This window comes from Notothenia rossii (genome assembly GCF_949606895.1).
Source record: "Notothenia rossii genome assembly, chromosome: 11".
Lineage (NCBI taxonomy): Eukaryota > Metazoa > Chordata > Actinopteri > Perciformes > Nototheniidae > Notothenia > Notothenia rossii.
Window position 1 is genome coordinate 9,234,872 of NC_136910.1, and position 23,012 is coordinate 9,257,883.

Consider the following 23,012-nt stretch of genomic DNA (forward strand, 5'->3'; position numbering starts at 1 on the left):
CAATAATGTGCCTTGTTAGTCTCTGATCCTGTGCAGGGGCTCGTGACCCTTTAACTTATTCTTGTTTAAATGTTGTTTGTGTGAAAGAACAAACATGAAAAAAAGGAGAAAGAAGCCTATATAAAATAAACATTATTTATAGCACACATCAGTAGATTTGATTAGATTCACTCTGTGACAGTGTTTATTTCACACACTGACATCCACATTGTTGGTTCATATCATTTCACATTCTTTGCTGATCGGTTTCTCACTCCTCCTTCGCCTTGTCGGGGTCTGTGGGAACTGTGGAATGACAGGACAGATGATGAGAGTGAGACTTTGTTGAAATACGCCCAAATTGTATTGTGTTTCATTTCCATGTTCAAACTATTTACTTCTGTTGCAGTTGTAAAAATAGACTGCCTTCAGATTTGAGTGTGTATTACATAAGCAAAACTAACAAACAAATAATTATATTTGAAACACAACAAAACTAACTCCTCCCACACCATCAACCCCCCCCCCCCCCCTCTCCTCCATCATCCCTCTCATGCCCTCTGTTCTTACGTCTGACGCTCAGCTTGCACTCCACCTCTTCCTTGCCCAGATCATTGACAGCAACGCAGGAGTATTTTCCTGAGTCAAAAGTGCCTGGCTTGCGAATGTTGAGGGTCAACACTCCCTGGTAGTTTCGCATCAGGAACTTGGGATTCTCACCGAGGATCATCTTGTTTTTCATCCAGACAATCTTAGGCTGAGGAAAAGTCACATGATAAATAGGTTGCAATACATCTTATTCTTACAATACAAGGCTATTGTTTGTCACGATCTGTCTTGTTTCCTGTAATTTTCTGAATAGTGTTCGCCCCCGCTGTGTCTGTTTTTTCCTGTGTTTTCCCTTCTGTTTGATTACCTGATCCTGTTCACCTGGTGCCTTTGTGATTTGCCTTCCCACCCCAGCTGTGTCTTCCATGAACTTAAGTTGTGTTTTTTTTGTCATAGTTATCAGATCCTTGTTCATGTCCAATGGAGAGTTTTTTTCAGTTTGTTTGTGTTGGAGAGATTTGTTACTTTTGTTTAGCTTTACCCTGCTCAGCCTGAATACCTGCAATTAAGGGTATCATTCTGTTCAAACCTTGTACTTCCTGCATTTGGGCCCAACCGACTCTGCTTTCAATCTAACATCGTTGGTAGATATATGCATACAAGTCTTACTTACAGCAAACTTCAGAACTGTTTGAATGAGAACAGGCACCGTCCTCCTTCACCTTTTCACGCTCCATAGGCTTTTCTAACATGCATATTTACCTTGGGGTACCCTTTGACGGAGCAGCTGATGGCGGTGCTGTAACCGGCCACTACAGATCTGTCGACAAGGGGCTGAGTAAACTTGGGCGCACAGGACTTGTCTTTCTTCGTGTAGGGTGCTCTCTTGATCTCCAGGCCTTTGAGGGAAGGAGAGACAACTTATTTAACCTCCATAAATCAGAAATGTGGTCCAAATTCCTTGACTCCACTGGGTGTAAAATGGAATCCACACTAGGAACAAACACATGGTACTGTAAATACTGTACGGGAACACACCTGTCTTTGCAATGACAGCCGTGTTCTTGCAGAAGCACGGATCGTCGCTCCGGCCGCAGAGGTTTTCACTGTACACGCGGAACATGTACTCGTTGCCCATGATCAGATCTGTCGCTGTGCAGTTTGTCCGTCTGTTGTGCTCATAAACAGTGAACCATTCCTGGAGAAAGAAATATGTTATAGTTACATTTAGGGAAGGCACTATTTTAGTTATTGCAGTTGTTCTAAAATGTGATGTTTAAATATGCAGCATTTTAATATGTATGTGATCATTTGCATACCTTTCCCGAACATTGGATAATGCAAGGTGGACAATTATTATTTTATGTGGTTGATTAATTGAAATCTCTCTTTTGCTCAGTCCATTAAAGATACTGTGAAAATCCATAAATAATTAATATTTTGTATATTTTAGGAATTACATGATATATAATTTAGGCTAGGAATGATATATGAACAAACCCCTTTAAAACCCTCAGAATATAGATACATTTGTAAAGTATGGTATATTCAAGTAGTGGAGATTTCTGGATTACATTATAAGACAAATATTATTATTTTGCACAACAGGCTATAAAGATGTGTATTTTGAAAGACACTACAGGTAACAAAAATGTAACTGAAAAAATGATCATTTGGAAACTCAATGGATGCTGTATAGCAGCTGCCCAGGGATCTTGATGGGTTTAATTGAGTCTACATTTCACTGTGTTCTTTGCTTTGCATATTTGTGATGATAAGAAGTTCAATTGATTCAAATCCTCCTTTAAGAATAAAAAAAAACTACATTATTACAAACAAATTGTAACTGTTGCTGAATTTAGGACAAATGAACTGATACAAATTGTTGTAAAATAAAACCTAATTTTGTATTTTGTATGTTTTCTTTCCAGTAGTCTGAAAGAGGTCATGTCATGAGAACAAAAGCCCAAACTCTCAGAATTAAACAGTGAAGAAACAATGTTTTTGACTAAAGTGTGAAAATAAAGAATATGCCAAGCAGCCGTAGAAACTGTAGGTTTTAAACGCTACCCCCGTCTCCTCTCACACCTTAGTCTTCAGGTCTGCCTTTTGGATGGTGTATCCAGTAATCTCACAGTTGCCATTGTCCTTTGGGGGCTCCCACTCCGTTGCTGCATTGAAGCCCCACACTTCTGTCACATGAAGTTTCTGAGGAGGTCCAGGTTTATCTTAAAGGAATACATGTCAGATTTTAAATGCAATTTTAGTTTAAACAAATTTGAGATAATCCGATGTGTGTTTTTCTTCAAACAACATTTAATAAGTAGCCCAGCCAACACCAGACAGCCTTACCAACAATCTGGATCTGGATGGCAGCTCTGTCCTCCATGTTCTCGATCTTTAGCACCAGCTCATATTTCCCAGTGTGCTCTCTCTCTGCTGAACGGATGAAGAGGATGCTGTCCACGTTTGAGTTACGGATGCTGACCATAGTGGGGTCAATGGGCTGACCATCCTTGAACCAGGTTGCGACAGGGCGAGGCTTACCCTATTAGACACACAAACGACCCACTGTTCAGGAAGAGGATATGCTCATAATTCATCGGTGATGAAAATGATTGATGGCACAAAACATTGCCAGTAAAAAAAATGTAGAAGAACCAGAGATACATTTTCAGCTCCCTCGAGCCACAAAAGGCTTTTATTATATTATTTCAAATACTTCCAACCCCTGTCAAGCATTACTTGTATAACGCCCGTTTTTTTCTCCAAATAGTTTTAGTTCACACAATCTTACGACTGGTCTTTATCTTCATAAAGATTTTTGCGCAACGTATCTACATCTAAAAGCTCGTATATGTTTCTAACCTGGAAGGGGATGGTCAGGTTGATCTTTTCTCCAACTTTCCTGATGAATCTTGTCCTCAGATCGCGGGGGAGGCGAATCTTAGGATACTCTAAAGCAGAAAAATACATTTGATTGTTAACACGTTATGATATTATGATAGTACCAAGCATGTGTCTTTAAATACCATAACAAGGCCTACAAATGATTTAACTGAATATGAGATTTAATCGATAAAAAAGGTCTACAAGTAGATTTGTTTGTTCACAACCTGTCCTGACTCACCCATGATCTCTCGGATGGTGACGGGCTGTCCCAGTGAAGCTGGAGGACTGCGGCCAGCGATGTTTACTGCCACCACTCTAAAGTCGATCTTCTCTCCCACGGGGAGGCCACGCACCACAAATCCTTGCCTCTCACAGAGTTCCTGGTTTGCCACCACCCACTCAGTATCTGAAATAAAAGATAATTACATGTAGTAAATCACAATGTGAGTGGGATTCTATTCTGGTGACTTGTTATGTTTAATAGACTATTTTATGTAGGTTAAAAGATTTAACATTTCATTGATTATTATAGACATGCATTCCCTTGTTATGACTGTGTACTGTGCCATTTTTAAAACTGACCTGAGCTGTCAAATATGTCCATAAGTTATGACTGAATTTGAGAATGTTGTTAAATTGTCCAGTTATTGTCATTTTATTGTAAGCAGTATGGTTGGTGTCATCACCTCCTTCCTTGCAGTATTCAATTATATAGCCATCCAGGCCTCCAGCTCCAATCTTCTCTGGGGCGAGCCACTTCAGGGTACATGTGCTGTCCGTCACATCGTGCACCGACAGACGAATAGGCTCGCTAGTTGCGGCTAAAGGTGAAAGAAAGAAGATTAGGAGGGTCACTGGGTTGAGGATGCACAAAGGGAAGTAGCAGAGGAAGATTGAGTACAAATAGGTTAGGGTTACGTACCAATGGGCATGAAGGGTTTGGAGGTGAGACTTGGCTGAGATAAGCCAATGCTGTTTATAGCAAACACCCTCATCTCATAGTAAACACCTTCAATCATCCTCTTAGCCTCATATGTAGTTGGTTCATATACATCAAAGTTAAGCTTTGTCCATCTGGAGGAACCTTTCTTCTTCCTCTCCATGAGATAACCTGATGGAGGAAAAAAAAGAGAAACCTTCATAATGGGCAGAATAATTATTTAAAACAAGTAAAAGCACTGAAAATACATTCTGTAAGCCCAGGCCATTTAATATAATTAAATATATTAAAATCCATCCTTTACCTTTGAGTGGTGCACCGCCATCAAATACGGGAGCATCCCAAAGGATGGTACCGCAGTCCTCTCCCACTGATGTGCATCTGACATTCTCAGGGGGGTCGGGCACATCTTAAATAAGATCACAGTTACTGTAGTTTTAACACAAACCAGAAAAGCTTAAAACACAGATTAAAACTTTGAAAACTTGTAAATTGTAAACCACATTCCTGCAAATGCGTTACTATGGTTATAAACAAAATCACTTACCCACAATCTTCACAAATATCATAGCCTTGTCCTCTCCAGCGGGGTTGGTCACACAGATGGTGTAGTTGCCCTCATCTTCCCTCTCTGCGCCCTCAATGACGAAGCAGCTCAGGTCTTTCCTGGCCTCCACCCTGATGCGCCCTTCATTCTCTGTAATTTGCTAACAAACAGAAACAATTCTGTGTTTAAGTGCCTTACTTTGCACAAGTAGTTCAAATCGGCACAGTTCATCTGACTTTCTGAAGATGGAATCCACAATTTAATCTTGAGCAAACAACATCTGGCTCTAAATATAAATGGGTCGAGTGTTACATCGAGTCACTTTTATTTTAACAAACTTGGGTGGCATTAAACGTGACACCTAAAAAAACAGGGTAAAAACCACCTCTATTACAGTATGTGCACGGTTTGGAGCAGGTTTGACTTTAAATGCCTCCTAGAGCGGCTAACCTGCTAACAAGAAAAGCTTTCGGAGTAAATCACAGAGGCATTTGGACCAATTAGACAGGCATTTATGGGTCATTTGATTTCACCAGAGGGGCACTTTGGCAGCACATCAGCTTACCAGTGGTGTTAAAGTATTATATGTATGTGAAATTAGGCCAAATAAGTGGCATGAGGTTATCTAATTAAGGCCCAAGCATATCTTGTTTCTGAAATAGGTCAATATCACGGACAGACTATTTCATTAGCTTATCTCTGGCCCTAACTGCCCATGGGCACAATAATTCCCAGGGGTTGGGTCGAATCGAATCTCAACCAAGCAGCAGTTTTATTTTCTGGTGAGCTAGCATTAAACTGAAGCCCAGAGACCCAGAGGGAGATGGGAGAGTAAGGACAAACCAAAATAACAGGCAATACAGCACACACAGATTAGGCTGACCTTACAATATAATGGATGTCATGTTCATGAAGTGGTCATTTCTGTAACATGATTTTCTACTTTTCTATTGAGGAAATCTGTTGTGTTAGCTAGGTTTTGCCTCCTGGACCTGATAAATGTGCACAATACTGACAAGTTATGCCATTCAAAATGTGCAGTGACCCTTTACTTTCACTTCTTACTTTATCTCCTTTCGACCAAACACAGGTGGGTGCTGGCTCTCCTGTGATCTCCACATCCAGACGGAGCTTGTTGCCTGCCACTACAATGATGGTGTTTTGGGAGACCATGTTTCCGGTGGTGTCCAAGTGGATCTTTGGAGGATCTGGCGAATGTACAACATGCAAAGGTCGAGTGCATGTGGACTTAGGTTTGAGATATTGTGATTAAGTTTGACGTATTTGTGAACTGAGATAATGAACGGCTACCTACCTTGTCTAGGCACATAGTCGACCTTAATTTCTGTTTTGAGAGAGAGAAAAACATGTTGAGAATGTTGTATAGGCTGCTAAAGATTAATGCATCCATGAACACCGTTGCAATCACCCTTTCTCACCCAAGAAGTTGAGTTTGGCAGAAATTGAGAGAGCGTATCCATCAGGAATAAATGTGTAGTCTCCAGCATCCTCCGGCTTCACATTATCGATAAGCAGCCGATGAAACCTGAAAAAAGCAAGAGAGAAAAATATGACGTAAAGACAACACAATCTAAAGACAATATTAATGAAAACACAAGGTGCGTTTGATCCACAGTGATGACACATCTACTAACAAGGCTTTTAAATCTAATGATATGTCGTTTTACCTTCCGATGTGAGTCATTTTGATCCGGTCGCTTGCCACGACTTCCACTCCATCCTTGAACCACTTTCCTGTGACCTTTTCATCGGAGACCTCACACTTGAACAAAGCCTGGTCTGTTGCCCTGACTGTCAGATCAGCAATGTCCTGCAACACCTCCAGTTGTTTTTCTAAACAAGACATTGGAACAACAGTTCAGGCGGTGGAGAAGAGTGCGTGAAGGTGAAAGGGGGAGGAAGGGTAAGGTTCATGATGGCAACATCTTGACACCTACTGCCATGAGTTGTTAGTTTGTTTGGAAAGAGAGGCGTTAAGCCCTGAGGCCAGCAGTTAAATTCAGCTGCATCTTCATTTACATGTCAGAAAGACAGACTAAATACAGTATAATCTATATAGAATGCAGTCTGTTCACTTATTATTTTAACAATATCATTTAAAATAAACTACCTTTAATATTTTATGTTTTATAAACTCATATCATTTTTCAGAAGAATATTATTTGTTGGTACCTTCCACCTCCAGCTCTCCTTTGGTATGCCCCCCATTTGTCCAAGCATGGTACATTCCAATGTCATCCAGTGTCGCCTCCAGGATGATAAGAGTGTGCTTAATTCCATCTTTCTTGAAGCGAAACTTTGTGGAATCTTTGTCTTTGACAAGCTCAATATCCTCAAAGAACCTGGAAAAAAACTTGAAAATATGTGAAACAGGCCACTGCTAAATACTTAATACTAAATATAACAGTGAGCACAAGCCTTATGATTTCAGCAAGTACTTTGTGAACATTCGGTGACTGCTTTGGAATGCATGAATGGGCTTTGGATTAATCAAGGAGAAATTGTACTTGTTGGACTCTTAAAAGGATAAAATGTTTCCTTATATTATTCTTAGTATTATCAATGACATCTAATTCCACGCAAACAGACAGACATATTGATGAAAATGTCAAATGAAACAAAGGCACAATCAGAAGGAGTTTTGTATTCATTTGAAAGGTTTCTCCCTTTGGACGTCATTCTGTAAACAGACTGTGGTCCCCATAATGTCATAATTACCAGTATACAAACACACACACATTAAGTAAAACAAACCGTACACACAAACATAAATCTTCCATCACACTTATATCTTTCAATCAATCCCTCATTTTGCATTGTGAAAATGCTAAGTGGTTATTCCCCTTATTTATTTGATCTTTCAGTTTGTAGTTACACTTGCAAAGCGAAATTGTGCCGAGTCACATAAAAAAAGCTATATCTAGACTTGGGTTGGAAGTGTACAATACAGTGGATGATATAAAACGTTTTTTTTTACATTTGGAAAATTGAAAGAATTCAGTAAAAAATGAAAGGATTCAAATTAACCAAAATGATGCTGGTGTCTCTATTACGCTGTTGAAAGGACTTCACACTTTGATATCCACATATTTGGGGGATGACATTTACGTGAAACAATTGTATATGAGACAAGCACAATGAAAGATTCTAAAGTACAAAAACAAGTAGATTTTTGCAAAGTTGTCTTTTGGTTCTAAATGTAATCAAATCTTAAAGTTGTCGAGGCTTTATTGTTAAATTGCAGATATACTGACCACATGACGTGAGCGCCCTCCTCTGACACCTCAATCTCAAACTCCACTCTCTCTCCAACGACCACGTGATAGTCATCCATCAGTTTGGTGATGGTCACAGGGGGCTCTGGGCAGGGCGGAGATGGACGTTAGAATTCAAAAATTCAGCAGGAACTCAATGTTAATGCCACAATGTTTACATAATGTACCTTTGACGAACACCTCTGTGAAACACTTGTCCTCTCCAACAACACACTCGTACGCAGCATCATCAGCCAGGGACGACCTATTGATGGTGAGGGTTCTGACGTTTCCTAAACACTCCATGATGTACCTTGAAATAATTTGAAAGTATTCTTTTATCAAACAATTTACATGTTTAAGTACAAATGTTTTGAAATGATAATAACAAAAAAAGTCATGTTACTTAAGTTCATGTTGATCATTATTTTGAAAGAGTAGGCTTTTGTCTAACAGACCCAGTTTATGCATTTTCCCACAAGCCATAGATTTGGCTCACATTCAGGCCCTACAATTTAAACATTTTAGGTGTTTCTATCCTGGGGGGTGTATCTAGATTTGGTTTACAGGAGGCATAAGATGTCTTGGAAGTGAGACCTGCTTAATCCTCTGGGAGGATCCTTATGAACGCCTAAAAATAAAACGTGTTGATGGCAGCGTCATTTCTAAGCATGACTTTTGGCGCGGATCATTTTAGCAGAGTATTTTTAAAACGTTGCCTTTCAAGTCCATCTAACCTCAATTATTAATGTCATACACCCAAACTTAAGCAAATGTCTTGCATGGAGCCTATAAGGTCACAAAAGACACTTAGAATGGTCTACGTGAAATACATTGATGTGTGTGTGCATGTGGGTATGGTTTGGTGTGTACTTGGCTGAGGGTTTGATCTCCTGGCCATTCTTCAACCATTTGACCTGGACGTCGGGGTCCACCACCTCACACCTCAGGACAATTTTCTTGCCTTTCTCTACTGAGTAGCAAGCATCAAGCCTCTTCAGGAAAGCTGGGAATTCAGGAAAAAAGGGAAACATTTTAAGAATTAGAAACCCATCAGTTAGTTAAAACCTCTTTCTTGTGTCCAGTTTCATGGTGCCCTTGCTCTTGCCTACTTCCCTCCCCTGCTAACCCACCCTGTTACCTCTCCTTAGGTTAACCCTCACCCCTTAATTAAATTAATTAACACTCCTCTACTACTTCCCCTCTCTTCCACTCCTGCTTAACCTACCCTCGCTGTGCTTTGGCTCGACGACCTTCATCTTTTTCAGACGTTTCAGCATGCCCCTCAGGTCGGTGATGCCATACTCAAAGGCGATTTTCTCATACTCGCTCGGATGGGCACTCTTAAGCAATTCCCACACGTCTATCTCTGGTATCTCTTTTACCATTTTCTTCTTCCTATTAGTCAAGGGAAAGGGATATATATGTCATTTGGAATAGAGAAGCGTTACAAATGGGAACAATCATTCTGTGTACTTGATAATATTGCAAACCAAACAACGCTCAGCTTCTCACTTAGTGGCTTTCAGCAGAGCACTGAAATCCAGATTTCCGTCGTCCTCTCCACCATCTCTGCGTGTAGGGAAAGACACATACAGTATACAAAGCATACCATTTACATCTAATGACATGACAATGACACATTACATCTACTATCTTTTCAAATCGACTTGTGCTGAAAGAAACATTAACACACATTGTATAAATAGTCTATGCATCCTTTTACACTCTTGTGTATTCACACACATGCACAAGCCCCTGTGCCCTTACGCTCTCTTGAAGGCTGACAAAATATCTGCCTGCTGAGTGTCCTGCTGTGCGGCTGTAACAAGAGAAGTTGCAGAGAGCGCACATTAGGGCTGGATCAGATAAAAACATCAGCATGTTTGGAACGTGTGGCAGCCTCGGAAGGCTAGAGTCCGTTTTCACTCACCCTCAACAGAGATCTCAAATGTGGAACTGTCACACTTGTCTTTTGCCGTCACCTCGCACCTGAAGCCTCCTGAATCTCCAGCGACCAGTTTGATGATCTTCATTTCATAAGTATAGATCTTGGGGGAGGAAATTAACTTTGCTTAATTACTTCTTAGTTTCTTGTTTATTTTTTTAAATAAGGGGATCAGATTTCCTGTTTGACACCAACCTTGGTATTCCTGTCATAAGTTTCTTTGAACTGCATATGTTTTCCAGCTTTGCTGCCAAGGTCCATCCACTTGCCCTTCAGCCATTTCATGGTGGGTTTTCTTGTCAGGGTGGTCGAGTCCACCTTGGCGATGATAGTGAGATCCCCTCCTGCAATTCACAAACAGCAATTTACTCGTATAACATTACGTTAACAAGTTGACACATTATGAATTGCTATGGTTTTCTCTCATACATCAATTAGCGTTTCTAACCTGCAGTACCGACGATAGTCTCTGGCGGCTTCTCGACGAAGAGCCCACTGAGTGAGGTATTCCCAGACTCTGAAAGAAGGAGCAAAAAGCTTTAGAAGACTTTAAAAAAACAAAAAAGCCCTTTAATGTCATTAACAATGTCCACAGTGTGCCAAAAAGCTAAGTGCAAGGATCACATTGAAAAACATTTTTACGAACCATTAACATGTTCTTATCACACCTACATACACAGACTGCACACATACAGCATAATGAAACTCAGCAAACACTGAATCAACCAACAGCATTTGGCTCAAAGAACTAAAGGAAAAAAACGTGTACAGCAAAAAAGCTTTCAGATCTATCTGCAATTAATCATTACGAAATATCCGATCATATCACAAATTAGCACTTTGTCGAAGCTACCCGACACCTAAATATCAAAGACAAATCCATAGTCATAACTACACTGTAGCTATGTACGTATGACTAATAAAAGCCTTGAACCTTGAACCTTGATAATCAAGTTTTTTCATGTTATGCTGTTCAGTTGCAAATACATAAAAAGAGATATTAAACATATACAATTTATCAGAACACAAGTCATCTCACCAGTAAAACACTCTTTGTCCACAACTCCAAACATATGGTAATGTCGATGGTAACCATCAATTTGCAACCTTTCCAAAAATTATTGGCAGGTCTGCTGCCCAATACCTTTCCTAACTTTAACCTTCTCAGTTGCAATTTGGGGGTTACCATTCTCACACGACTCCAACACTTAAAACGCCATGTGAATGTGTTTCAAGTGTTCAGACAGACGAAGTAACCTTAGACACAAACTAATTGGTACATTACCAATTAGAAGATCCAGAATGCAGAATCTGACTTTGCTAGGTAAACATCTACACCGGTGGACAGCGATACAGTACAACACTTTCTACAGAAAACAAACATTGAATTTGACATTTAAGGTGCAAATCAATCAATAATGTATATTGATTAAGACTTTGATTATACTTGGTCCTGAAGAATCAAAGTTTGTATAATTATTTTACATTATATTGACTAACACTCAACAACACATGCATACATCTGCTTTCATTGCATTTTATTGCATGCAGTAGATGGTTACATTCCCACTCTGTGCCTTTAGCTAGCCCTTACCCTCCTTTGCATCCTTTGCCTCAGCTAGGGGAAAAAAACATATGGAAGTATAACAATTTGCAGTTATACTGTACCATAGGTTTATGCAAACCAAGGCAAGTGAACACTTTCCAATTCTGTAGAATTATTACATTAATATTGCACACAGTGGTAACAATTAAGAATCAAGATCGTGACTGTTATTATCAAATCAAAACAGAAAGTAATCAAATGTGTTGATTACTGTACTTTTAATCACCAAACTAGTAATACATTGAAATCGGAATGATTACTTCTTTTGGACTGATTACTTGACTTGACCACATACAGAACATTTGTGATATTGGCCGCTACTACCACTCAAGTATTCGTATCAAAGTTTGTCACATTTTTTATCTGAAGATACCATAAGATACATATACAACTCAAATTGTACACGATGTTCTTAAAATATTCAAAATGTTTCCAATACTGGTGCAAGTGCCACTAATCAGTCGCAACTGGCCAACTATTAGTAATCCCCTCCCACACAAATTATTCCCCCAATGGGTATGGCTTGAAACAGCCTTGGTATGATAAGCACTTCCTACACAGAAATTCTCTCTGATAAACACGGAGGGAATGAACCGAGGAAACAAATGTTAGACATCAAAAATAAAAACCGAAACCAATATATGCTGTGTATCTCACATTTCCTCCCACAGGTTTTATATACTTTTTCATTAAAATCATATCACAAGAGTCACTTAACACAATGTTATTGAACTAAGGTAAATTGCAGATTGGTCTTAGTGTAAGCCTGTTCCAGCGGCTAAAATTGGATATGGATTGCATGGCATCGAAACACGAGTTCTGACCAGAGAAAAGTCTGCTCGGGTTTCTCTTTGAACTTTACTCAGCTGCTCTCTTTGGATTAAGCCTAGCGTGCTAGCCATGTTACCAAGCCGCTACAATGTTGAATTCAATCTCCTCACTATGTAAAATTAGCATTTTGCTGAACCTAGCATGCCCAAGAGAAAGAGTTCTCCCACTGGGGTAAGCACAAAGCTGATAGTGAGAACCACAAGGTGTTTCTATTGTGCAGACTTTCCACTTGCTGAGCCGTTTTGCTTATGCTCCAGTTTGTCCCTAATCATGCACTGCCACACTTGCTTGTCTTTTTTTTCAATTCTTATGTTGAGCTCCCCCTGGAACAGCTGCCAAACGGTATACATGTCTTCCCTTTGGGCAACCAATGGTACTCTACTGCAGAAGGAGCTTGTTGAGCCCAACATTCACTGATGGACATTTATGCCAGGCGTGAAGGACAATGAGATACACATTCATAAATGCTAAAAAGAGATAAACGGATCGGAAGAAGCTTCCAGAAGCATCACAGGACCCATGCCACAAGAAATGTACAGTTGTGAAATTTAAGTCTGTAACCAAACATAACATTTAATGACTTTAACTTAACCTCTCCTTACGTCAGCAGGCCATATTTCAGGGCAATTTGTTGGTCTCAAGCCAACCCCCCCTCCCCATAGATAGCAGCCGGGTTATGAGGACACAAAGTAGCAATGCCATTATTGGGGTCTGTGCCTACCACCTCTCCCCTGCATAACTCAAAAGTCCATCACCCAAGTCTTGCCAAACGTGTCAACTGGCCTATCAAGGAAGCTGCCATGATGGAGAATTTGGCAATCCTCTAGGCCTGCCAGGCTATATGGGGTAATGTTGCCTAGAGACTTGCAGAGCTGAGAAATGCTACACAGTTCTCCCAAACATGTCACAATGTGATCTGCACAGAAGATATTAGACGTCTTAGTTGCTATAAAGGCAAGGTTAAGCCTTACCAGAGTTGGAGTGTCAAAATGTGAAAGTTAAAGGATATTTTACATATCCTGTTACCCATACCCTTTCTCCATCGTCTACTCTGATCAGTCGAGACAGAGCAGACATCAAACACTGCACTTTGGGGGCTGGACCCTGAAAGACCATCGCAGACATGGATAGCTTTAATCTTTCATGTTGCTCTTGAAATGTAAAACCTGAGTAGTAGTGCAACCCCAACACAAACCTTGGTTTGGTGAGTAGACACTAAAGAGGCCTTGGGCCTTCAGATATAGGATGTGACATGCACTGGCATGTATTTTCCATGAGCAGTTTGGAGGCATACCTTTGATGTGCTGGCTATGATATCTTGGATGACCTCACTTCTTGAGCTCTCATTGCCATTTCCTAGCACAGCATAATGTTAATAAAAGTGTCATTTAATAAGCTGACACTTTGTATGCTGCAACAGCTGCTGTGGTTTGTCGATGACTGTGACACATATAGCACAGCTGTGTTTCCACTCTCATTGTTAAAATTGCCAGAGGGACAAAGGCAAAGGGGAGCTGGTATCATAGCTCACAGATGGGATGGGATGTGCAGCACTCTGCACATGGGGAAACAAATTCTGAATAGAAAGAACATAAACACTATCATTTGTCAGTGAGGGTTTCCAGTGGCATAGGCCAGAAGTGAATGAAACAGGGCTCACAGCACACACTGAACTGCAAATTGTAACACTTTAGTCAGCCCCTCACGTCTCTTTAACACAGCCCAGGATCTGGTAAATTGTAGACCTTAGGTGTGGCTTATTCTGAGGGTATCTACCGCAGAGCTGCACGAAGCTTCAGGCTCTGAGGGGGATTTTCATGGGAGCTGTAAGAAATGAGTGCTGAACCAAGTGGAGCCACACTGCATGAATCTAAAAGTTTCTTACAGAGGTAAATAAGAACTGTGTTTCGAACATGAGTCAAAGATGGCTCGATTACAACTACGGAAACTAGCTTGCTTGAATCGTAAAAAGCTATTGAACAATGTTTTTATTTCAGTCCAAATCGAAGTAAGTCACAAAGATTTCAAATGATAAGACATACCCAGGTCCACTTAACACTTTATATATTATGTGACATCTTGACTAGCACATAATACCAAAATCTTACTAAATGTTATAAACACTCAAACCATACTTTTTAATGGACAAAAGTAAATGATCAGTGTGCACTTCACTAAACATGTCAGTCTTTCCTTACCATCCCCATCAGCATCTGAATCTGTTGCAGACAAGGAAGCAAACTTAACTGAAAAAAGCAACTGGAAGCAAACGCTTGTTTCACGTGATTTCACATACAGTTGTAACAGAGACCAATGCACCAACAGAAAACAGAAGCACCATGCACCATCAGATTTGAGGGTTTTCCTTGGACATATTTAAGGTTACGGCATGCAATAAATGTATAAACAGATGAATATAAATACATGAAATTACATAAAAACTAGAAGCACAGAAACTGGAACGTAAAGTACAATATACGCTTGTACACTTAAACAAAAAAATAGTTACAAAACTGACCATGTTGCACATACTGTGAACAACAAATAAGCAAACCAGGCTCAAATTCACACACCATATACTTCGGAGTATATGTATATATCAGTCCAGAAATGACAAAATTAGCTATTTACGTTAATTACGTGAGTGAAAATCAGAGGACGACCTTCCACGGTTTCTGGTTTCTGGTTATCCTCTTTTCGTTGATGTGATTCCCTCCCTTTGCTTAATTCCCTCCATGTAATTAATTACAGTCTATTACTACATTGGACCAGACACACTAAGGATCATATTGCAATAATTGATTTGCATATTTATCATATTCAGTTTGCATATGGGTTCATATTCAATTTGCATATGAATTGTGTTTCATGTATTTTTGTCTGGATATTTGTCTGATGATGTCGGACATGGAGCTGCTGTGACGCAAGTCAAATTTCAGACTTGATCTGACAAATAAAGTAATATCGTATCGTATCGTATCATGTTTAACAAGTGTTAAAACATACATTATGCAACATTATTCAGGGAGCCTGACTCCAACTTTAAATATATTTGGGAATAAGATATACAAGAGTCATGCTGATACTTATTTTCCACACTGAGAAGCCATGTATGCACTTTATGTGAATACATCGTATGGATTATGTTGACAGACATATTAAACTAGGACATTCAATGTACAGGATTCTGCCTTACCTCCATCTGTGGGGGGTGCATCTATGGGAAATGAAGGAACAATTAGCTCCCCGTATATACATGCAAATATTCATTATATCTAGTCATAATCCAGGAAGCTGATGAGCAAGTTAATTGAAGGTTTATTTCCTGACACTAAGCAGTGCCTACCATCGTTCACTGGCTGTGGTTCAGCTGGGCAAATAAAAATCATGGTTAAGCCAGTGATTGGAAAAAGGAATGATGATGACATCTGGACAACTTTACATTTCTCAGGATTAACTCAACCAAAACGCACACACACAGAACAGATCTGTTCACGCTTCACATGCCTGCAGTAAAATGTGACCCAAAGGTCAATGTGAAAGTTCACAGATGGGGGAAATGCAGAGAGTTGCAGTCAGTCAGTGTATATTTAAATCCACACAAATCGCTTGTCTTGTCCGCCTCTTACATAAAGAAAAATGTTATACAATCTAAAACTCAAAAGGGCCAACATGCTAAACAACACAAACAGATTTTTTTTAATAACAAAAATAGGAAACAAAAACATGAATTCCCATTAAATTGGTCCCCAAAACACAAGAAGAAAAATTAAAGGGTAGACATGATGCTGTGATTCACGATACACACATGTGCATGACATCACTCTGCTGATTTCTGACAGTAGACTTAAAAAATAAACTAAGGAAAGAAGATCTGTTACCACACACTCAAGATTCCTTTCATATGTGACATGCTGTGGGCTAGCTAAGAATTGGTAATACGCTGAATCAAAGCAGCTTTACAATTGCATTATCTCCCTTAAGTTGCTCCATGTTGTCTCATATGATACAATTGATTAACTTACACCAAAACCTGTATTATTCAGATAAGTACCCGGACTTATTAGTCCAAATGCGTTTCTCAAAACTCAACTCAATCCCACACCATGTCACATATTAACAATGTGTGAGTGCACTAAATCACTCAATGTAACAAAAAGGGGAAACAACTAATATAATTGTCCCTCACCCTCTGCGGTTGGCTCCTCTGGTGCTAAAATAAGTGTATTTTTGTTAGACATGAAAAGGTATACCATGGTCACCCCTTTTAAAAACATATACACTCCAACAGCTGAGCTAACAGATTTTATCGGTGGGTATCACATAAAATCCAGACGGGTATCACATGAGCACACTCAAATATGGCTTGTGAAAATCAAAGCATTTTTTCCTCTTGTGCCATCTGTGTTGCTACAACCTTTGAAGACAGTTGAGTAAACAGCTTCTGTAATCTGATAATGTACAGTATCCTCGGTGAAAATGACTGAAGGGGAAAATATAAAACATACAAAGCATGTTGGCAATAAAATTCAGAGAGTCAGGGGACTGCGTTTGCATGACACACACCGTTGACTTCATATGTGGGCAAAAGTGAAAATGTGAGAGCTATAATCAAGTCACTACGTGTTAATGTGGCCCACCAAAGGTTAGTGGGCAAATGGTGTGGATGAGTGAACTTACCCTGCCCCTCCGGTTTCTCTGAGAATTAGAAACAGAAAAAGAAGGCAATTAGAAACTACTATCGTACAGACACAAATGAACAACATATGTTTCACTTTAATTGGGTTGACCTTTATATCTTAAATAATTTGAGGCAATTATGGATATTTTTCGCCTCTTATATAAACCTATAGCGTATTACATTTTGCTGGATGTTCGTCTGAAACCGATTGGTTTATTTAAAGTAATGTATATTGAATGTTTATCTGGTTTAATTGCGTAGCTAGTAATTTTAGAACATAACTCTATACTTCCCAGTCTTAACCTGAAGCCTTAAGCAACAGTTAACCAGTAACTATTTCAACAGCCATTGATACATAAATGAACTTCAACGTGTTTACCGATTTGTGAAAATAGTTTTATGGCCATGCTCGAGCTGTGAGAGACAAAACAGGCAATATGATATGATGATGGAGCACTGTGGGTGGGATTGTTGGACCTAAATCTGGTAAAAGGAAATTCTCAACTGAAATAGAGGCGTATGATCTACCAAACTCCTCAAGTGTCTCCCTGGAGGTCACTGCAGTAGCTGTTAAAGGCCAGGGACGGTGTCTTGTGATTTCCCTGAGGTCATGCCACGTTCCTTGAATAGTCAGACCCACTTGACCTTGCAGGCGGTTGTGGTCGCCAAATTTACAGCTAAAATGGAAGCTACATTGTATCCACTTGGAGAAGTTTAAGTGTATAGTTTCGTATTATTCTTATATATATACTTTATATCTTATTAGCATTGTATTACATTATATTTTGTACATTACATTACATTTGACTTGTTAGACGCTTTTATCAATACTGAACTGGGCAATCCCCAAAGGAGCAATTTGGGGTGAAGTGTCTTGCCCAGGGACATAACGACATGCTGACTGCAGTGGGACTTGAACTTGCTATCACGCCTCTATTACAACTGTATTTTGGGTACAACCACACCCAGGCTAACATGGCTTCTTACATACAAGAATAAGTCTCAAAAGAGTAACACAGACTGTTACTTTGTCTGTACGAAAGAGAATATGTGCATACTATAAGACTTCAGTGTAAGTACTTGACATCTCCCGTGAGAGGATTTAACACATGCATCAAGTGTTATTCTGCATCAGCATCTGCTAACTCAATCCACTTGGGGTGAGAATCTCTACCATCTTCAACAAGTTTGTGATAAAGCGGGGTAATCAACTTTCTGAACAGCTGTTCCTCACAGTTTAAATGTCCCCCTCTGAGACTGTCTGCGCTCTCGTATATTGGCGAAGTTGTCAAAGTTGTTGTAGATGTATAATTAGTAGATATGTTTGTTTGTTTGTTTGTTTGTTTCCCTAGGGGAGATTCCTTTTTTAAATGCGTTCCTTCTTTTGTTGTTCTGTGTAAACAACCTCTCTGTAGTACTGTATTTTTCCACTGTTACCTTTAATTTATTTCTGGAAGCATAACCGGATCTGAATATGTATTACATTTGTTGTTGCTCCATCTTTATTGGTTATCTGGGGTCATTCAAGGTACTGCGGGTCTTCACCTCACAGTCCGTGTTTACCACAACTTGATTTACGGTGTGTGTAATGTTCCTGACATTAACTAAGGTATGGGAAGTGTGGCCTCATCTCACATCTCTGGTTGCCAACATGCAGCAAAGATGTCATGAAGACATCTTGAAGTAGTTAAGGTATTGATAGGCGGGTTACAGGTGGAACATTTTTTATTTTAGGTTGCTTTCAACCACTTATTATTCTGAAAGTAAAATATTGAAAGATGTATATAAATCTAGTGGGCTGGTGACTGGATTTTGGATCTCAGATAGTGCCTTTATCCATGGTTTATTTTCTGAAAAAGCGTTTCATGCCATTGTTCGTGTATCCTCAGAAAGATAAACAGCGTTGAGTTAAACCTTAGAGAGCAGTTCAACTTTGGCTTCATAGTTTTTCATCAGGTCATAATGTTGAAAGCAACTACGACCAACAATCACATCATCACTAGAGCATGCAGACAGAACTGACATGTGCTTGACTCACTGCATCAGGGAACTTTCTGGATGGAAGTGACAGATTGCATAATGATTTATTCAAGCTGGGACTGCAAATGATTTACAGCCAACATTTGATACGCTTGGATGTGTGACTCTCTGTGAACTTATGGGGAATACAAAAAAACAGACTCAAAAAGGTCAGGGGTTGCTAGGGAGTATTTTTAGCGGTTATAGCTAAGGGCGAGATCTGGCAGAAGTGAAGCAGCAAAGAAAACATTTCAACTCTTCTCGAGTGTAAATACAAAAATAATTTATATTATATATTATATTAGACTGATTCTTAAACCGACCTTTATGCTCAAAGGTTTTGAATTTCGCCTTGAATGACAGAGAGATAGGAGATGCAGACGTACATTGAGGAAAGTGGGATCTTATCCATATAACATGAATAAACTCTATGGCTATATATGGTGAATTAAAGAAGTGCCCAGTTATGTTCCTCAGATAAAAATAAAAAGCCTATCTTAGATTTGTGTGGAGATTAGAACCAGAGACAGATACTAAATTAGTAGCAATGTGCTAACAAGTCCAGCAAAGCCCTTTCAATTCATTTACAGAGCACTGTTGGCTTAGAAATAAGATTGAGAGGCTCAACACTTTTCTTTTTGGCCAGTAAAACTCAGCTCCTCTAACGGACTTATCCGCTATGACAGTGAGTAAGCTTAGGTTTCCGTCACTTCAGTGATTTAGAGCCCTGCAGGGTCGAAGTGGAGGATGGGTGTCTCCACAAAAGAACGAAAACTATTTATGAGAAAGTAGTGTTCACCCAAGAATGACAGACGTTCACCATTAAAGGAGATTACTCTCTGTTATGTATGATGAAAGTGTTTTTAAAAAAAAAGTCATTCATATTAAACTGTATTGTAGTCAAAGTGATACCAAGTTTGACTATTGTAAACAACAGTACGTAAGGCAAGTCAGTATCAGCAGATAGCATGAAACATAACCTCCATACAGCACATGCATAGTACAAATATAGCTGCTGTATCTGCTGTATTTTTTTTGGTAGCTTTCCAGTTCAGTCAGCAACATGGCCCTCTGTCTGGTCTGAAGTCAGTAACATACGGATGACGTAGCAGCTGGCCGTGATCATTTATGTGATTTTAAGTATTATTAGTGGTCAGAAAACAGCAAGTAGCCAATAAGGGAAATGTGTCCTCATCACATGCCGGATCTGTTTAGCCTTTGTAATGTCATTAGGAATTACTCTTTATTATAACGGACACGTAAACACTGTTATAAATCGTATAAAAAATGTTTTTGCACAAATGCAAGGGGACACCCTGGCCCCCCTTCCTCTTCATGTTTTGTTTCATTTTTATATTGACACAAACATTTCAACTAGATTTAACTCGAGTAGTGTACTTTCAATATAAAATCGTATTAAATTAATTTGACAAAATGTTATTTTATTATGAGTCTCCTATCACTTCTGCTCCCAGACGAGGTTGAATTTTGTGAAACTGTCTGCATAAGGAAATCCAACACGTTTCATTACAGTAAGCGATGAGGTCAACTGATAGTTTGTGTTTTCCTCAGCTGAGCTTCAAAACACCTTCGCAGTTAACAGCTGCCGTGAGTCACACAGGGTTGATCTTTTTTAATCTGATGCTTATTTTTGAGCCTCCCGGTATAATAGCCTGAATTTAACAATCAAATATTCACCTTTTATCTACCAAATGTTCTCATCCCTTTGTATCTGCTGCCAGTATATAGACATCATGCTATTCACCAAATACAACTTGTCTCTTTAAAACAAAATGTATGATTTTTTGTTGTTGATCAGATAATATTTTATGACACGCTGAACATTATAAAAGTGCATATTTAATAATTAATGTTAGACATGAAACAAAAATAAAATCATTATCTTTCAATAATTAAAATATTGTGATATTTTAAACACAATTTATGTATTTTTTTTATGACAGACTAAACATTATAAAAGTACATATTTAATAATTAAGTTAGACATAAAACTGAATAAAATCGTTATCTTTCAATAATTAAAAAAAATCTGATATCTTAAACAACCCATACATTTCTGTAACATCCTCAAACATAAATTATGTTATAAGTTTGACAAGCAAATGTATTTCAAACCAGGCAATCCAAATGCAAGCATCAATATTTCCACTGAAAGCCAGTCTCCAAACTAATTACAGTGAATAATGTTTTCTCAAAAAAGTATCTGCATACCTTCAGGGACTGGTTCAGGCATGGTTATCCCTGTGTCTCTTCTTTGCTGCTGTAACACTGAGGGCTTGTGGTGCTTATTCCTTTTATTTCTTCCCCCGCTCTCTGTTATTCAAAGCTCTCCTGGCACTCAAGTCACACACACCCTCCAGTGAGCGAAGAGCATGAGAGGCTGACGACACCCTTAAGGATACCAAGAAGAGGAGCTCTCAGAGTGAGAGTAAGCTAAGGTAAGAGGAGACAAAAAGGTGAGCTGGTGGTGGAAAAAGGAAGCCAACACATTAAAGATGAGATTAATAGATTGAAAAACCGAAATACAGACTAAACTTTGATGATCCACAAATGTCTTAATTGTTGACACATAATCTAGCGCCTTCTGGTGTTACACTAATTTTGGATTATCTCTTCTTATATCCCACATAAAAAAAGGATTTGCATATTTGTTTCTGTGGTTTCTTTTTAGTGCACTGCTACACTTGATAATCCTCAGGATGGGCTGCATTGGCTTTAGCAATACATCAATACAAAGAAGACATACAACTAAGTATTTGAAAGGAGGTTTATAATACTGTCTGCTATTGATGCATGACACCTTTTGACAATAACAATATCTGGTCAAACATGGAGCAGGTTAGCAAACGTTGCATTTTATTTGCAACTATTATTTTTTTAATGAATCAGTTAAAGTGATGGCCTTATACACTACATTGTATGTTTTTCTTACACTCTGTTGATCCACAATATGTTGATGATCTATCTTGATCTTTAACTAAAGAATATATGACATTGTTGTGAATGGGCTTATTCGCTCTTTGGAGGTGTTTGTGAAGAAGACAGATATGATTCTTAGATCTGAACGGTAGCTGGATCCAGCGACTGGTTAGCTTATAGCTTAGCTTATAACAACTTTAGACAAGGAAAAACCGTTAGCCTTGAACCTTCCAAAATGAACATAACATGCCTACAAAGGCCTCTAAAGCTTACCAAAATGTTATGTTTAGTTTTTCCAAACCTCAAAAAAGACTACGTCATAATCAAAGTAAACAAGTGTAATCAATATGATATGATTAAAGTAATAGAGTAAAGGAAAAGTATCTTGTTGATGCACGGCCCGGTGATTGTTTTATTATGATAACATATATCTCGTTATTTGATTATGTATGTATTAAAGGTCACCTATCATGCTATTTTTAGGCAAAAGCATAGGTCTCAAATATATTCAAATATATAAAAAAGGTGTCTACGAAGTGTTTTGCTCAAAATACCAAACAGATCACCCATTCTAGCCATGCCTCATATCCCTCTATTTCACTTCCTGTTTCAAAAGTGATGATTTTGGGTATAAAGCTTTATAAAAAATTGATAAAAAAGAAAAAAGGAGGGGGCTGAGCTCATGCGGGACCCGGCAGCTAAAGTAAATACTGCCGTGATGAAACGCCATATCATGGATTATCAGGGATTATTTCTGAAACAGTATGGAGCTCAAAGGCTTTCTCTCTTGCCGGTTATACCACAA

General features: G+C 39.0%; 1 protein-coding gene across 9 annotated transcripts; it reads right to left on the minus strand.

The window, feature by feature from the left end:
- Window positions 1-121: 121 nt before the first annotated feature.
- Window positions 122-21,642, minus strand: LOC307023918 (myosin-binding protein C, fast-type-like; the record flags this gene model as incomplete). 9 transcript variants are annotated; one of them, XM_079657594.1, is made up of 32 exons in its annotated part: window positions 122-285; window positions 550-736; window positions 1,291-1,427; window positions 1,567-1,726; window positions 2,617-2,756; window positions 2,881-3,076; window positions 3,397-3,485; window positions 3,659-3,826; window positions 4,107-4,241; window positions 4,343-4,531; window positions 4,665-4,769; window positions 4,908-5,067; window positions 5,973-6,115; window positions 6,223-6,252; window positions 6,347-6,453; window positions 6,596-6,761; window positions 7,101-7,270; window positions 8,183-8,288; window positions 8,371-8,495; window positions 9,056-9,188; window positions 9,411-9,580; window positions 9,698-9,754; window positions 9,953-10,004; window positions 10,116-10,233; window positions 10,326-10,474; window positions 10,579-10,647; window positions 11,725-11,748; window positions 14,766-14,786; window positions 15,764-15,784; window positions 16,757-16,780; window positions 17,248-17,265; window positions 21,500-21,642. In XM_079657594.1, 32 exons carry the CDS (start codon window positions 21,519-21,521, stop codon window positions 251-253), a joined length of 3,426 nt encoding a protein of 1,141 aa, XP_079513720.1. In that variant the 3' UTR covers window positions 122-250. The 9 variants fall into 9 exon arrangements, with proteins under 9 accessions (XP_079513720.1, XP_079513723.1, XP_079513722.1 ...); XM_079657597.1 differs by lacking the exon at window positions 16,757-16,780; XM_079657596.1 differs by lacking the exon at window positions 14,766-14,786.
- Window positions 21,643-23,012: the final 1,370 nt, after the last annotated feature.